This window comes from Theropithecus gelada, chromosome 8 (genome assembly GCF_003255815.1).
Source record: "Theropithecus gelada isolate Dixy chromosome 8, Tgel_1.0, whole genome shotgun sequence".
NCBI lineage: Eukaryota > Metazoa > Chordata > Mammalia > Primates > Cercopithecidae > Theropithecus > Theropithecus gelada.
In genome coordinates, this window is record NC_037676.1 from 8,633,232 (window position 1) to 8,651,687 (window position 18,456).

Below are 18,456 nucleotides of genomic sequence, written 5' to 3' on the forward strand. Positions count from 1 at the left end.
TACCCATTGGTCTCCTGTTTGCCATTTTCATCCTGGGTCACTCGCTGTGTGTGTTGTTGTTCTTGTTTGCCTAACAGCTGTGTCCTGTGGCAACCCTGGCACGCCCACCAACGGAATGATCGTCAGTAGTGATGGCATTCTGTTCTCCAGCTCGGTCATCTATGCCTGCTGGGAAGGCTACAAGACTTCAGGGCTCATGACGCGGCATTGCACAGCCAATGGGACCTGGACAGGCACTGCTCCCGACTGCACAAGTGAGTAACCAGACATCGTGGTAGACTCATTACTATGAAATTCACTCCATTGCGGGGGAAAAACAAAGCTGACTTTAAGGTGTTATACTCTTTTTTATTTTTAATTCATAGAGGAAAAAAAGGAAAACTATGTGTGACATTGTGACTCTATTTCTTAGGTACTTTAAGATTTTTTCCACTTTATTTGTATGGCTGAAGCTCCTTTAAAAGGCCAGTTGGGTCGAACATTGTAAAATTGAGACCAAAAAAAGTCAAGACTTTGTCATCTGCAGAGAAAGAAGAAATGTCTTTGGTTCTCTGACTGCAGGCTTCATCTTTCTGATTATACACCATGCCTAATTAGGGGCTAGTCAAGGGGTGGAAGGCAGCATCTGACAGCCAGCTGCCAACAGAATAGAAATCAGTGATTCTCAAAATACAAGTGTTCCTTCTGACAGCGGGTCAGTGAAATCATCAAACAGAGGGTAGTATTGCTTTATTAATTCACTGTTTAACCACTTTGAGTAGCAGTTCAAAGAAAGTATCTTGAATAGAAAGGGTGACTAATTCATTTCATGATAAATGAATTTCTCTGATTCTTTCCTGCTATCTGTTTATTAGTTATAAGTTGTGGGGATCCAGGCACACTAGCAAATGGCATCCAGTTCGGGACCGACTTCACCTTCAACCAGACTGTGAGCTATCAGTGTAACCCTGGCTATCTCATGGAACCGGTCACATCCGCCACTATTCGCTGTACCAAAGACGGCACATGGAATCAGAGCAAACCCGTCTGCAAAGGTTTGTTTTGTGACTCTTTGGATTTTACGGATATATGTAGAAGTCTTTATTGAATTGTGCTTTGTTTAATTTTGCAAGCATTTATGTAGCCCTTCTAGGGGCTAGGAATTCTTAAACACCAATTTGCAACTATTAAGTCACTTTATTTTTATAATACTTTAATCTCAGTTTTACAGATGGAAAAACTAACTCACAGAGAGGTAGAGGAAAAGGCTTAGGATCACAAACCAGGAACTGGAGATGTCAGGGTTCAGTGATGGTCCTGCCGCCCTAGAGTCTGTGTGTGAACCCCAGTGCTTTGCTGTCCTGGGTAAACCTGTGACCCTGGCTGAGTGAGGTGTTCATGGCATGGCGAATCTAATTGTAGGAATTTAGAGGCAGGTTGGAGAGACAAACCAATCACCTGGTAATGGCAAAGTACTGGTAGAAAGTGTTAGCACCGTGATGTTTCACGGGGTTTGGTTGCTGAGACTGAAGATGACACTCACCGAGAAGGCAGGAAGAGGTTTACAACTTACGTGACTGGACCATCTGGGCGAATCAAGACAGGCTCAAGCCCATCAAGGTGGCTTCAGCAAAGCAGAGTGAGCGAGTGGGCTGGGCTCTTACAGTGACCAGGGAGTAGGGCTGAGTGAGGGCTGTGCAAGGGCCAGGGATTTGCATGGTGATGGTTTATTTACCAGAAGCAAAGAAGAACTATCCAGACTTTCTTATCGGCTGGTGAAGAGGAAGGACAAGAAGAAGAGGGGTAGAGAGGGGCTTGAAAGTTGTCAGTGGTCATATATAAGAGGGTGGCATTCTCCTCTTTATTAGACTAGGAACAAATAAAATACTGAGAGAGGGAGAGCTAGGACACTCAGTAGCTTAACGGAGAAGGTATCATCTTCTGCAGGCTCTGCAAGACAGATGGTTAAATGTGACAGAGTCTTAAATGTGACCTGGTTGCTCAAAAGTATTGCTTTCTCTCTCTTCTGACATGGGCGTGTTCTTGGACCATCCTGCTTTCCTCTCCCAGTAGAGTCAAAGGATCTCATTGCCTTCCCTTCTTTGTATTGTAACTCTTAATACTACACCTGTTATACGGCAGACCCTAAATGTTTAATGAAATGCACTAAGTGGTATTGGCAGTGTTCAGGTCAAATGGTAATGATGGAAATTGCCAATAAAATAACACTTCATGCATGGTTTTGTAGATGTTTATCCTCTTTCTGGTACCCGTTGTGTTTGTAACAATGCCATGGCCAGCAAGGCCCTACCAGATGGAACCTCTTTCTCTCTGTGTCCCTCCTGAACTTGTCTCCTCCCATTCCCCCATGTAGCTCAGGTCTCCCCCAACTGGGGCCTCCCCCTGGACATTCCCTTGGGCCAGAGCACGCCTTTCCCCAGCCCTCACTGTGGGGTCTCAGGAAGGATTTGTTGAATGAGTGAACAGATCAGTAGAAGGTGGAGTGGTGAGAGGAGGACCCATTTCCAACTTTTGGGTGTGCAAGTGTGAATTGCGTGTGTTGGCATGTCTCTCTCACATGAGAAGGCATGAGCCTGAACACACAAAATGCAGGTGGTTATTCTCTTGTAATGCCTTCTGCTGCCTACGGGGTTACTTGGAAACTTCCATTCATTTCCAAAATTAGGGAAGCTTTTGTATCTTCAGAGAAGAAGGATTTTAGACAGTGGTTTTTGGATTTTTGCCCCCTGGGGTGCATTTTAGTATAATTTCTGGAGTGGGGAAGGTGGATCTGTGGGGACATCGCCCTCGGGGAAATCCTCCCTAGAAACCCTGTTCTTGCTTCTCAGCCCCGTAAAGTAGACATCAGGCTCCAAGGCCGTGATGAAACACTTCTGAATGGTATTTTACAGAATCTTCTTTAACTGTGCAGGCATTTCTAAAAAAATATATTCAGTAAATAGATGGACCGACTGTGTCTTTTGGAAACTATATGCCATCTTTAAATAAAAAATACAGATGGCCGGAAAAATTCTTACCATCTGTGCCTATAAATTTTGTGTCATCTGACCAAATCCTCATTCGAGTTGTCCTTGGGAACCATCATAAAAAGACACAAATTAAACAAGAACATTTCTTCCTTTCTTGGCCTTGTATATATTGAGAATATCATGTTCAATCCTGTTTTCTTTTACAGTGTTATATGTTTTGACTTGACTTTGCTTTTATATACTTGATCTATATTAATGAAGAAATATTCTTAAAAAAAAAGGTTTATTATTTGGATGTCCTGTCTTCCTTGGCAATTCTTTTATTATTTGATTTTAAAGAAACCTACGTAGATGTCATTTGTAATTCAGGTAAAATTAAAATGTGAATCGTTTGAACATCACAGCTGCAGCGGGAGCTCCGGAATGTTGATCTTGTTTGTTCTTTGGAAAACAGCCGTGCTGTGTCCTCAGCCGCCACCCGTGCAGAATGGAACAGTGGAGGGGACTGATTTCCACTGGGGCTCCAGCATAAGTTACAGCTGCGTGGACGGTTACCAGCTCTCTCACTCTGCCATCCTCTCCTGTGAAGGTCGCGGGGTATGGAAAGGAGAGGTCCCCCAGTGCCTGCGTAAGTTCTACAGCAGAATTTGTTCCACCCACTATAGGTCTGTAACAGGGACGGATAATCAGGGCACATCCTAAGGTTACAATCTGAGGACCTTCCTGGTGGGTAGTAATAGCCCTAAAATACACAAAAACTCAAACTTGAGACTGTGCTGCCTAAGGGCAGAGTCTCTTTTTTGAGACAGGGCCTCACTCTATTGCCCAGGATGGAGCGCAGTGGTTCAGTCATAGCTCACTGCAGCCTCGATCTCTCGGGCTCAAGCCATCCTTTCACCTCAGCCTCCCAAGCAGCTGGGACTACAGGTGTATGCCGCCACACCCAGCTAATTTTTGTACTTTTTGTAGACATGAGGTTTCGCCATATTGCCCAGGCTGGTCTCGAACTCCTGAACTCAAGCCTGGCTCCACCTCCCAAAGTGTTGGGATAACAGGTGTGAGCCACCGTGCCTGGCCTCCTTTTAGTCTTTTTCTTGTTTAATGGTTAAAGCTAAAGATTTAACAGAAACTAGTTACCAAGCTCAATTGGTTAAGCTGATCCAGGGACATTGAAGGCTGACTTCTTCCTGATTATCTTCCATAGCTGTGTTCTGTGGAGACCCTGGCATCCCCGCCGAAGGGCGACTTAGTGGGAAAAGTTTCACCTATAAGTCCGAAGTCTTCTTCCAGTGCAAATCTCCATTTATACTCGTGGGATCTTCAAGAAGAATCTGCCAAGCTGACGGCATGTGGAGCGGCATACAACCCGCGTGCATTGGTAATAATTATAATACTGCCCTGGTGATGTTTGGGGGTATTTGGGGGATGAGGACATTTCACTCCGAAATTGGGTCATTGGTGATTACATAGATAGTGTTCCTGTAGATAATTTTCTGTAAAGGTAATATTCTTGGCACTGAATAGGGTTGCATACTAATCAGCTAAACTGATGTGCCTCCTCTTTTAAGTCATTCAAGCTATGTTTGGAGTTTAAGTCAGAAGTCTGCTAAAGTAGCTACTCAACTTTGTTGTCTGACCTCAGTGGCTGTCTCTGCTGTCTACCTTCACTGCCAATTGCATTGTTTAGGGGAAAGGTGCCGTTAGGAACATTCTCTAAAGCAGCCCTCACCAGAGAGACCGTCTTGCTCTTGTTTTATTGCTGCAGAGTCAAGTTTTATCACTGTGTTAATTTTGTTCATTGAGATTGACTAAGCAGAATAATGGGTGTTCTACAAGTTTTTAGTAAAAAAGTAATAATTAGTCTTGATTATTTTCTAAGAAATTGAATGGTGTAAAATAAGGATAGTATTAAAGAAATATTGTCACTGAAGCATTTTTTTCTAATTATAGGAATATTTGCTGTCATTTGATTTAAACTATTGCCATATAGTAGCTATCTCTACACTAAAAATATTTTTCTTCCCCCTAGTAGGTTAGTTGCTCTAGATAACAAGTTTTAAGAAGTTATCTATTTTGTTTTTCTACTGGCAACTGCAGAGCAGCAAATAAGAGAGCTGAAGTGCCACTGGGTTACCCAAGTCCTACCTTTTTTGAAAAATGTCACTCTTGGTTTTCCATATGCTTCGATTTTGAAGCATTAAATATATTGTTCATTTTGAAATGTTGAGGAAAATTAATTAAAGAAATTCAGAATAATGTAATGGGTAACCAAATGAGATGGTCATTAATTGAATCCTAATAAACAAAAAGATGGTGATCGATCATTATTGAAGATAGTATGTGATTGACCAAACAAATATATCGAAAAAAAAGCCAGAGAATGGAAAAAATGTACTTATTCTTATATAAAAAGAACATACTGAACTACTTAAAGTCTAAAAGTTAACATCCAAAGAAGATGTCTTGAAGAGAAGATAAAAGTAGCAATTTAATTTTTAACTTTCCTGAAAAACATCTTGCACATTTCTCAAAACAAAATTTTCTCTATTTCATGAGGCCTTTCAGTAAAAGCTGTTAGAGTTCCCACAATAACTCTATCTGGTGCCCTGTTTTCTTTTTAAATCACAAATTTCAGATCCTGCTCATAACACCTGCCCAGACCCTGGCACGCCACACTTTGGAATACAGAATAGCTCCAGAGGCTATGAGGTAGTTCATTATGAATTTACTATGTTTTCTTTCTGGAAATATAAAATATATTTGTTACTTAAACATATATGAGTGCTTTTTTTATATCGTACCTTGTTCATGTTATATTCACCTGAATAAAATTCATTCAAAGGGGATTTCTACATGTGTTTTTAACTGTCAAAACCAGTGTGTACTAGATAATAGATACTTACTAGTATCTTACTAGATAATAATGGAATGATGCATAATTTCAAATAGAAATTAACATAGCAACTGTTATGTTAATTTCTATTTGAAATCATGCATGCTTCTATTATTTGTTAAACTCACACGGCAATTCTCAAATTGGGGTAACTTGTCCCTGATAAGCTACCCATAAAAGGTTCCACTTTGGGACTGGATATAGTGGGGAAATAATATTAAATTCTAGAGACAGAAACAGGAGAAAATGTATGTTAGCCCCGTAGTCTAAACTTACTTGTGAAATTAGTTCTCCACATGAGCTTTGAAGTTCTATGAATTATTAACATACTAAATATCACTTTGGAACGTTCATTTGACTTTTAATAAAATGAGCATTACCACTTCAGTGAATGTTGGAGAAATACCTAAAAGTGGAAGGTAATGAAGCTTGAAATAAAATGTTTTAACCATCTTAAGTACTGCCATAACTTCACTGTTCTCTGGTTGCATGACTTTGAAAACAAAAGTTAAATATATATTCTACCTTCAAGTTAGGGATCTCATCAATTAAGAATAAAAAACCATCTTCCTCAGCCACTTTCCCCATCTCTCATGAGCACGAAAATATTCCCATTTTTCCCGCTCTGACACACAGTGGCCATTTCCTTGTAGCTCTTTTGCATCCTACAGTGGAAATCCTTACAGGGAGCTAATATACTAACTCTAGCACGTTTTCTATTATGTCTCAAATATTGCCTTAAACTTCAAGTAAATACTTTCAGGTACATAAATATTGAATGCCAAATTGTCAAGGAATATTGGAAAATACTATATATGGTTGTCGCTCTCACTGATTCACTATGAAAAATAAAATTTTGATCACCATTGCTTTGAGCAAGTCTTAACTTGCCTATGTACAACTTATAGTAATTAAAAGTTGATGATGACTATATTTGGCAACATAGCAATATATAGTTATCATATAACACTAACAGAGTTGGATAAATCCTTCACCCTCCTTATAACCAATCAGTTACACTAATGTGAATAATAGATTTTATCCAACAGCAGGATTTACTGATAAAGAGCTCAGACACCTTCTTTTAAGGACATGACTGAGACCGTGAGATGCAGCTCTCCCCAAAGGTTTTTTTTTTTTCTTCCTTTATTAGGAATATTTTAATGTAAAATATTAGGAATATTTTAATGTAACCGATGAGATTTTTGTCTGTTTTCTTTAGCACCATATGCTGAAACATTACTTACACAAAGTGAGCCGTTTCAGTGTGAAATGTCCCCATGTTAGGCTATGTTAATCATGCAGCTTAAATGACTAGCTCCCATTCTCCAGCCAGGCGTGTCCCCGAAACCCATAGCTCCAGGGTTAGTGTATGATAATCAATTTAGAGTGGCTTGGTATATTCTGCTAAAAAATTTTTTTTATTGAGAAGGAGACTCTATTTGCTTTCTGCCAGTAAATGATACAGGTTGTCCATGACCTTCCTGACAATGGCAGCATGTTTACCAGGAGGTCTGTTTGGAATTGCAAACATGCTTACACGGAGAGTTGATGGACACCATTCCTGACAGAGAGGAAATGTGCTGGGAGCAGCAGCTCACGTCTGTAATTCCAGCACTTTGGGAGGCCCCAGCAGGAGAATCACTTGAGGCTAGGAGTTTGAGAACAGCCTGGGCAACATAGCAAGACCCTATTTCTACAAAGAATGCAAAAAATCAGCTGGGTTTGTTAAGGTGCACCTGTAGTCACAGCTACTCAGAAGGCTGAGATGGGAAGACCACTTGAGCCCTGAAGGTCAAAGATGCAATGAGCTATGATTGCACCGCTGTGCTCTATACTCTGGAAAACAGAGAGAGGCCCTGACTCTAAAGTTTAAATCAATCGTCAATCAATCAAGAGTAACTGAGTCAACTCTTTCCCATCATTGAATCTTAAATTAGCTATTGATTTGACATTTATCAAATTTGCACTTTTCTTTATAAATTCCTACTTCCACTGTATCAAGTGCTAGAAGCACCATTTTTTTTCTCCTGATATCCTTTCTCACTATTCAACGTACCAACTATTTTCTTGCATTTCACTTCTCGCTATTTTCCCAGAATCCCAACGAGGGAGGTATGGGCTTACTCCTATGAGAAGGCAGACACAGGGAATGAAATAACTGGTTAAACTTCTCAGAGCAAGAAACAAATGGGGTATTCAAATCTTTGGACTCTAACTTGGTACACTTATGTGCTCTCATAAGTCAAGCTTTAAAGAAACAATCTGGTCCCAAGCCAAGCTGTCACGAATGCAAATCCGCCTTCCCTGGGGGCTGCTTCCTTTGTACGTGGGTCATGCTGGCCTCATGCTGCGGATACGCAGGAACATGGACGATCTTTGGTGCCCCTCAACACATGGACCAGAGCTCATTCTCTAAAAAAGATATTTACAGATCACAGGAATCTGCCCCTCAAGGCACCTCTGGTTAAATTAGGAACACACACAGGTAAATAAATATACAGGCAATTCCAAGACGTTGTAGTGAGTGGCGCAGATAACATCCGATGTTGGGGAAACGCATTTGAGCAGCACGTGATTCATTCTTGGAAGATCAGAGAAGAATCTGCAGAGGATGTGCAGTTTAAGCAAAGCACAGAGAATTTAGTAGGGGTTAGCTTTGTGAAGACCTGGTGAGGAAGATGCCCCAGACATGCAGACAACAGTAAATAGTTTGTACAGTTCGAAGCGTAAGAAAGACAGAGTTTTGGTGGCCTCTGTATGAGCAGGAGTTGACCAGTCCCCTAGGAGTGCTAACAAAAGTAATTTTCTAATAAATGCCAATTGTTTAAAATGTGAGTGGCAGGAAAAAAAATGAAAAAGGAAATAATAATTATTACAAACAAAAAATAAAGAACTCTAAAACAGAAAAGGTGTAACTTCTTCACCCAAACAGCCTTCTAAATTTTCAAAATTCACAAAGATCTCACACTATTCATTGAGCAATCCACATTGTGTGTAACACTGTAACATGCAGCTATAATGTACACGTTGATTTAGACAATGGCTCGACATTAACGTGAAAAATTGCTGCTATACTTTTACCCTGGCATGTGCTTTCAAGTATCACCAGTTGATACTTCGAATATTTCCTTGGCCTCTGAAGCTAGTATTGGATTTCCTCTCTAGGTTGGAAGCACGGTTTTTTTCAGGTGCAGAAAAGGCTACCATATTCAAGGTTCCACGACTCGCACCTGCCTCGCCAATTTAACATGGAGTGGGATACAGACCGAATGTATACGTAAGTGTGATTTCTTCCACCACAATCTGACGTAAACTATCTGTTGTGAATGTCTGGGAAGTGTTTACCACTAAGGGAAATAATAAGAAATTGTTTTTAACTCCCCAATCCTAAACTTTGGATGTCCTCAAAGTTTGGTTCCCTAGAACTGGCAGCCTAAGCATTTGGCTGGACGTTGGCCTGTGACGTCAGTTCTCAAGCCCCACTGTTGACTTTGAACCAGAGACTCTGGAGGGAGCCAGGGAGGAGAGAAGGAGGACAGTTTAGTTTAACAAGCACTCCAGGAGATTCTAAGGCACAGTAAAGTCTGAGAAACTGCTTGAAACCGAAGATAAGTGAATAACATTACATTGAACAGTCTTAGAGGGAAAACGTATTTGTCCATGCTATTATTCTTCTAGGATATTTACATCAAATTACTAAAGAGAGGGTCAACTGAATAATGTCATATGTCAGAGTCTAAGTAGAAGTGTTTAAAAGATTATTCTCGCTATAATTAGGGAGTATATATGAATTGATCATTCAAATACATACTTAAGGATCGCATTTTATTTTGTGACTTAATCATGATAATTAGGAAAAATATATGGATGGATGGGTAGTACATGAATTATTCATTTCACTCACTCTCAATTTAGTGAAATACAGTGTCTTATTACTATATTAAAAATAAAACATTAGTAGAATGTTATAAAAATATCTTAATAGTATATAAGATGTGATTTTTGGGTGTGTTTATTTTAAAACTATCATCTCTGCTCTAAATCACTACTCAAATTATATGTTGATAGTATATGTACATATATATGTATATACATGCACTCGTACATATATGCATGTGTTTATATATAATATGGAGTTTGATCATATCAGGTACTGGTTATGGTTACTCATTAGTGAAATAGTGACAATACTCAAAACAACTGCATGCACAATGTTAAAATTCTAAACTTGTTTTATAATAATATGCCAGTCCTTATGGCATATATGCAAACTTTATAAGGAATGGAGTGGTTTGAGATACAGAGTATACATTACAATCTCATTTATTCCTAAATTATATTTTAAAGAAAATAAGTATCTATAATATATTAAGTTTCTAAATACACATGAAATTTTTACCACAATTGTTAATGAAATTGAATAATAAATTTGCTGGTTTCCACCAGAACAAAATCAAGGCATATCTAAATATTCACTGGTCTGTATAATTTGTAAGACTGGGCTTTTAAGGATCTTTAACATATTTATTTTAGTAGTATAGCAGAAGTGTTTTTTTTATTTCAAAGCTATGATCTCTACTCTAAATCTTTGTGCATAATTACCTATGTATAAATATACATTGGATGGGTGTAGTGGCTCATGCCTGTAATCCTGGTACTTCGGGAGGTCAACACAGGAGAATAGCTTGAGGTCAGGAGTTCTAGCACAGACTAGACAATATAGCAAGACTTCATCTCTACCAAAAACATGACATACATATGTGTAATATATATGTATGACTGACTGCATAACAATTTCCAAACTGTTTTGGTCTATTCATTTCTCTAGACACATGTGCTGACTTTACAGTAAACAAAGTCTCAGTGTTTCCTAATGTTGTTTCAGCCCATGCCTGCAGACAGCCAGAAACTCCGGCGCACGCAGACGTGAGAGCCATCGATCTTCCTACTTTCGGCTACACCTTAGTGTACACTTGCCATCCAGGCTTTTTCCTCGCAGGTGGATCTGAGCACAGAACCTGTAAAGCAGACATGAAATGGACAGGAAAGTCGCCTGTGTGTAAAAGTAAGTTACTGATCAAGGAGTGGCATACTTTTCCAAAGAGCAAGGGAAAGGATCGGCTGCCCATCAGGCTAGTGTCCATGTGAGAAACCCATAAGTAAGAGCTTGAGGCTGCAGCATCGTCACCTGCCTCAGTCCTGCTTCATGTGCGTGAGCTGTGTGCGTGAACGTGTGTATCCTCAGTGTTTGATGCAACGGTGGCAGAGCCAAGTGGATGTATAGTACAATTAGTATGCAATTAGTACATAATACAATCATTGTATTATTTTAAGCCAAAAAAGAAAAGCTATTTGGTTAAAGAAAAGCATTCTGAATTAAAAGGAAAATAATACTCGGTATATTTTCAGGAAAAGTAGTTCTTAGAGATGAAAATGAATAAATATCACCAAGTATCCAAGAATATATAGGTGGTTATTTTTAAGACCACATGCTGTTTGTGGTAAAACCTAAGTTTATGTGTCCCTGACATTGGTTCTGCTTTGTAAAATGACAAAAGCAATTCACATAGAAACGATCCATTAATTACCAATTTGTGTGTTTACAAGTGACAATCATCAGCCTGGGTCAGCTTTGATGATAGCCAAACTTTCAGGTTCTCCCCTGTATGTAATTTATAAATCCATGGAGTCTAAACAGCATAAACCAAAAATGATGGAACATGAGAAAGTCAGTGACCTTAGGTTTTGTTTCCTGGAGCCTATTTATAGTTCTCATATTAGGGATTTTAGAGAGACTTTTGTTTCCCTTGCCCTTCCCTCTTAGAAATAGAAGAATGAAAACTTTTAAAATGGTGATTCGTAGTTTGATATAAAACTGTGAAAGCTAAGAAATTATGATTTAAATCTAACTTGATAGACCAAAATGAACATTCTGTAATGGAAATAATTTTGAATTTTTCAATAGTAATGTATAAATTCATTGATTTGGGTGGGGTATTGGACAATCAAGAGGGACTATAACATCGTGGTTATTTGGTTATTTCGTATGTAGCAGGGTATTCCAAGTAGGATATGAGGAAAGTCATAGAAGCCACCCTCCTTTGCAAGGCTCTCTGTTGTAGCACTTTCAATGGAAATATGCGTAGATAGATGTACATTGATTTTTCATCCTTAAACTCTCTTTCCCACAAACACCAAGAATATTCTGCTGTAAAGACATGGGTTTAAAATGTATATGTATAAGGTATTCATATTTTGTACATTAAAAAAATCTGGAGAAGGAAAATTGCTTCAATTTGACATTTTTTCAAACTTACTCAAAAATGTTTTTTTTAAAAAATGATAATTTGTCTTTTTACTTGTAGGTAAAGGAGTGAGAGAAGTTAATGAAACAGTTACTAAAACTCCAGGTTTGTATACCAGAACAGTTATAGATTTCAATCAAATAAAGTGATTTGTTCTCTACTCTGCACAATGAAACAATTCTCAACATTTAAATTTCCGAATCCGTTAGTCCATGACAAAGTTAATGTTTCAATTATTTAAAACACTAAGCCTACATAGAATTCTGTGTATTTCACAACAATGGTTTGTTAATGAAATAACATTACTCCACTTAGAAAGAAAATCTTTGGTGTTATCACACACTGTTTCATTCAAACGTGCCTTCCGCGTTTGGCAGGAGAAATGAAAACACTGATCATTCCATGTGGTATAATGGAGAGCCTTATAAAGAGGGTTGCGATTTTCTTCCTCCAAATGAGGAAGCTCATATCAATGAGGCATTTTTACAGCGTAAGTTGTTAATGCAAACAGTTCAAATATGGAGCCCGATTTTTTCCAAGTATCTCCATTCATTCAGGCATCCTTTGCCTTCTAAGATGTTAATTATAGTTTTTTGTTGTATGTGGTGCCTTTTGCTAAATGCATTATGTAGCAAATTGCAAAAATGCAGTCCTACTTCCCAAGGAAAGTTTTCACTATACAAAATCATCTGGCATGTTCTATCTGTGTTTTGTCCTATTTCCCGAGGAAAGTTTTCACGATACAAAATCATCTGGCATGTTCTATCTGTGTTTTGTCCTATTTCCCGAGGAAAGTTTTCACGATACAAAATCATCTGGCATGTTGTATCTGTGTTTTAAATTTAAATTATATTTAAATAACAAAATGGATCCCAAATTATATTAATTTAAGTTGGGTATTTTGTTGTTGTTGTTGTTTTATCAGAAAGAGAAATCCCTTGTAAATATATAAGGTCATTTGACTAGTACTTTCTTTATTCAGGTTTTAACACTTTTTTTTTGGACATAAGCTCTATTTTAGAATCAAACATGGAAAGAGTATTTGTAATGCTATTGTCAGGATGCTGTATTACACACTTAATTCTTAGACAAAGAAAAATGTGCCAATATGACTAAAGGAATTTCTCCAATCTGCATACTAAAGAATATAAAATATTTTTAAAATCTCTCTAGACTATTTTATTTAAATATCACCTAAAAATCACATACAGAAGTCAAAGCTTTTTATCCAGGCAACATTTTCTTCAATGGAAGAAAACACAGTCTCTTTTTGTTATTATTGTTGTGTGTGTGTTTTGTTTTTTATTTGCTTATTTTGTGTTTAAGATATTGAAATCTCTATACACTCCTTTTGTAGGTGCAAACATTATTATCAATATTCCTTTTCTTATGCTCTTGGAAGGGAAGTGCTAATAGAATGTGATTCTTCATCAAGGTGGTACATTGTAGTACATCTCAGCTATGTGGCTTCTGCATTATACTGCAGGCTGCCAGCAACAAGTGAAATTATAAAGACCCAGAAAGATGACCTCTACCACATGGCTCGTGGTCATATTTAATACACAGAAGCCACTTCTAAGACACTGGTTGTATCTTACCCTACCCAGCCAAGCCTGGCCCATTCCTGTGAAACTTCAACAGGATTACCTTAAGTGAATGCTTGGACAAGTGGTTTAGTAACTTCAGAAGAGCATATAACTTCTAATTAGGGAAAACATTTTTATGTGCTTCAAAGGCTATTAATTTTAGTAATGGAAAATAAAGTTATTTTGGAGTTGCTGATTAAAATGGGGGTCTCTGTGGTGCTGGCAATGGCTAAGTAGATGTGTCTAAACTCAGTGATTTGTAAGCTAATGTGTTAGATACTTGTGTGGATAGATGAGTTTTTAACTTATTTTCTTATCACTATTATTATGAGAAGGTGGGGTCTACTTAAGGCCAAAGGAAGCTATTATCTTCTGTTCTTCTTTAACCCTTCTCTTGCTAGGCCAAGCTTTATAGGTTTAGCCTGCCTAGGAAAACAAGAAAATGGCCAACTGGGCTGAAAAGAGAAGCATAGGTATAGGCACAATATACTTTTGTCCTCATTATTTGCAACTGTAAATGGACTTTCTAAAAAATAGGTTAGGGAGACATGAATCTTCATTTCCACCTAGCAACTCAAGCAATGTGTTTTGACCAATTATGCTTATCATGAATCTTGTCTAAGTAAATAATTCATACACATCATAAGGCAGAAAACAAAAAGGAACATTGGAATCATCATGTGGATTTATACACTACAATTCATGTGTGAAAATGGCAGGATTTTATACACATTTTTAAACAAACACATGAAAAATAAGTTTATTTTTTTCTTAAGCAGTGAAAGCATGAGGAAATATCTCAATAATCTTTGCGAGTTTTCCTGTCGATGAATTCTATGCTTTAAAAAGACTGTGTCTTTTATTACTGAATTTAAAAGACATATATGAAAGAAACATTTGAAATTATTGAGCCCATCTTTTCTTACTTATGGAATATTTTACACAAAGAGATTAAAGAAGAGCAGAAGAGTGTGAATGAGAGGGACTGACTACTTACAAAAGAAAGACTCTGAAATGAAAGGGCTTTGTCTTCATAAGTCCATGTGGTGCTGGAATATCCAGTGCAGTTGGTGCTGGGATATGTAAGCTTTTTCAAGATAGGGCATTGCTGTCAAATGATATATATCAGTTCTTCTGAGCCTTCCAAGTCTTTCAAAGAGTAGACTTGGATATTATTGAAATATCAGTAGTGATTTCATGGGTCAGATAAACATATATCTTACTAAGCACAGTAAAAACTAAACTAATGTTAGAAGTCCTAATTCACCATACCCTATGACCTTGGAAGGGCTGTTAAAATAGGTATGCTTTGGCTTCTAATAATAATAATAATAAAAATAAGACCATAAACACAAATGTCTACTTGCATACCATAATAATCTTCGCACCTGCTTCTTTTGAGTTTTGCACATGCTGTGAACAGCGATGCACTAGGCTCCCCTTGTCTTCATCACTGCCCTCATCTGTGATCACTCACTAAGCAGTATTATGCCTTCTATGTTTAATGACGTCTGAATTTATTGTTTGTGTGTGTGCTGACATTCATCTGTTTCCCCCCTTCCCACAGTTCCTTCAGACGTCTTTTTCATCAATTCAGTGTGGAAGGGATATTATGAATATTTAGGGAAAAGGCAACCCGCCACTCTAACTGTTGACTGGTTCAATGCCACAAGCAGTAAGGTGAATGCCACCTTCAGTGAAGCCTCGCAAGTGGAGCTGAGGTTGACAGGTAGGTCCCGAAGAAATCACTAAATGCATGGTGTGAGCGGAAATAGACCTGCTCTCTTTTCACAGAGAGGTGATCTAGTAAGTATTAATTATTAATGTTCTGTTGGCTTTGCATATACTGTAACTCATTGGAGCCTCTCCCTAGCCATGAGAGGTTGGTACTATTTTATCATTTTAAAGATTACAAAACCAGTACAGAAAAGTGAACTGATTTGCTCAAAATTATGCCCATATTAAATCAAGAATCTGAGATTCATATATAGATAATGCATGTCTCCAAACTTTATTTTTTAATCCTTTTTTTCTTAACTCATGTGCTCATCATGAGATTTTTAAAATCATCACACAATAAAACAGCCTTGATTTATATGGCAAACAGTATTTTAAGCACCGTATGTGTATTATCTTTTTCATTCTTACATTAATTCTGTGATATAAGTATTTTTATTGTGTACTTTTTTAGAGAGAGATTTTTTAATTAGCAAAATCAAATATGTTGTTATTTATTCTTTCTGTGGAATAAGGGTTTTGAACTTAGTGGAGTGGATTATACCTATTCAAGATAGACAAGGATGTAGGAAGATTTTCAGGGGAAAAAAGAAGCTCCGAGGCTAAAATTCACAAATAAAAATACAATTTCTGTTTGAGTTTTCTATTATCTATGATATTATCGTCTCTGTACCACATTCCACATCAAATGGATGAAAGGGCTGAATTGCTAACTTTTTCCAAGGTAAGCCTGACCTGCTGATCTTTTCACAGGCGTTTACAAGAAGGAGGAGGCCCACTTACTCCTAAAAGCTTTTCAAATTAAAGGTCCGGCAGATATTTTTGTAAGCAAGTTTGAAAATGACAACTGGGGACTAGATGGTTACGTAAGTACATGTGTAAGGTCTGTGACAAAGCACAGGCTTTCTAATATCTCTGCAGAGGCGAGGGCTACGGATTGGAGGCTTCTGAGTAGAGCTGTCTTGTGTGTGCCCCTTGAAAACTCAGCCGCCCCTCTTGTTGACAGAGTGGTCATTTTATTCGTTCATTTTATAAGGGAAGAAACCAGGTCTAAGACGTAAGAAATAAATTGGCCATCCTTAAAGGGGTGGTTGCAGTTGAGGGCAGAACAAGACCTGAAATCCAGGGTCTGTGATGTTACTGCTACATTATATCATGAGTGGTACCACCAGAAATTTTCTAAGACCACTTGATAACCACGCTGCTCGTTCTAAGAGAAATCATTGCCAGATAAATAGAGAGACTTAAGACGTCCCCCTTAACACCCTTCTTTGCAAGTTAACCATTTGTTTGTGTTCTAATTCACTATCTGACTTAAGGGTAGACAGCCTCACATGATGTACCCTGCCCAGTAGCTGGGACACACAGCCAGTTTTACATAACATAGATTGTTTCTTAATTCATACATTTGTCTTCCCTTAGAAAGTGTAGTTACCATATGGATATACTGTAAAATTTACTATCATTTTCAAGATCAAAATGAGATTGTGAGATTTACATACGTTAGGTGAAGTTCACTTCTGTGTTGGTTTCTGATCTTTAACTATAAATGTGTCACCAAAAGGAGTGGCAGAAATAAAATATTTAACCAGTAGTATCTAAATATGAGCTGTAACAGTTATATTAAAAGATATATTAAAAGAAGATATTATTCATCCTTTTGTATACCTTTATATTTCTTTTCTTTCCTATATATCAGGTATCATCTGGACTTGAAAGGGGAGGATTTACCTTTCAAGGTGATATTCATGGAAAAGACTTTGGAAAATTTAAGCTAGAAAGGCAAGGTAAGTTGCACTTAGGATATTTTTTAAAGCAAATATCAGTTTGGCTTTCCAGTGATTTTTCTAAGAAGAAATGGAAAAGACAACTCTAAAAGAAACCTAAACAAAAATAATGGGAGAGACTACCATATTTTACAGCTGAATGAAAAAAAAAGTATTTTGAATAGCAAAATAGACAAACACAAAGCCAGAAATAATGCAATAAATATGCCAGACATAGTGTTGGTCTAATGCATTTATACTATTCACACATTATTTTATAAAGAAGAAAATTACCATATAGGCTTTGCTACCAGAGCCACCTTTTGGAAGAATGTGAGTATACAATTTTGTGATGATTACCACAATGAAGTTATTTTGTAAGACTTTTATCAAAGTGCTGAATGCAAAAAATGTCTACTGGCTTGTAGAAAGGCAAAAAAAAAAAAAGGATAATTAATCATAAAATACTTTACTTCCACTATTCAAACTACAGTATTATTAAATAGAAGAGTATTATAATGTTGGCCATGGCTGAGATTATATTTTAAATTGGGTTATATTATTTTGAGGTAATGAAATAGAATAAACGCATTAGACCAACACTAATGATGGGTAATGTTTTTTCTCTTGCTCTAAGCCAAATCCCGGAGTTATTTGTCCTCCTTTCTCTATGTAGCACACGCTCTAGTAATTTTGTTTAAGGACACCCCAGTGAGCTGTACAAGATGCTGTGTAGATGTCTAAGTTTACCGATCCAATGAACTTGACCTGAACTATCAGTTTGCTATTACTAATTTTATTTGCATTACCCCATTTCTTTTTAATCTAACAAAATAGCAGCTTGCTTCAACAAGGAATTTGTATTCTCATGTGATGATGAGGTTATTGTCAGGAAAAAGAAATTTACTTTACAAAATAATTTGACTCATAAGTAAGTCCCCCCGCCCTTCAGCTAATTAGAGAAGTTTGTGTTTAAGTAATTCTGCAACAACAACCATTCATTTAAGAATGATGGCAAGTATCTATTTTTATGGATAAAAATAAACAACCTCCTAATTTTTTCTAGTCAGTAGATAAACCAAAAAATGTGATTGTCATTAAGTGGATACTAAAATAAAATTAACTTGAAAGACAACTTTAATGCAAAAACTTGCATAAGAAACTCAACAATAAATTAATTTCCCCATTAAGATTGAG

At 37.4% G+C, this 18,456-nt stretch overlaps 1 protein-coding gene across 1 annotated transcript in view; it reads left to right on the forward strand.

The window, feature by feature from the left end:
• Nucleotides 1-18,456, forward strand: part of CSMD1 (CUB and Sushi multiple domains 1) — a 2,061,182-nt gene that overhangs the window by 2,033,620 nt on the left and 9,106 nt on the right. The window contains exons 57-67 of the mRNA XM_025393463.1: nt 78-254; nt 855-1,034; nt 3,424-3,597; nt 4,174-4,347; nt 5,605-5,678; nt 9,031-9,142; nt 10,751-10,930; nt 12,231-12,275; nt 15,324-15,485; nt 16,247-16,359; nt 17,193-17,280. Of these exons, the coding sequence (XP_025249248.1) occupies nt 78-254; nt 855-1,034; nt 3,424-3,597; nt 4,174-4,347; nt 5,605-5,678; nt 9,031-9,142; nt 10,751-10,930; nt 12,231-12,275; nt 15,324-15,485; nt 16,247-16,359; nt 17,193-17,280 (1,479 nt within the window). The remainder of the gene's footprint in view (nt 1-77; nt 255-854; nt 1,035-3,423; nt 3,598-4,173; nt 4,348-5,604; nt 5,679-9,030; nt 9,143-10,750; nt 10,931-12,230; nt 12,276-15,323; nt 15,486-16,246; nt 16,360-17,192; nt 17,281-18,456) is intronic.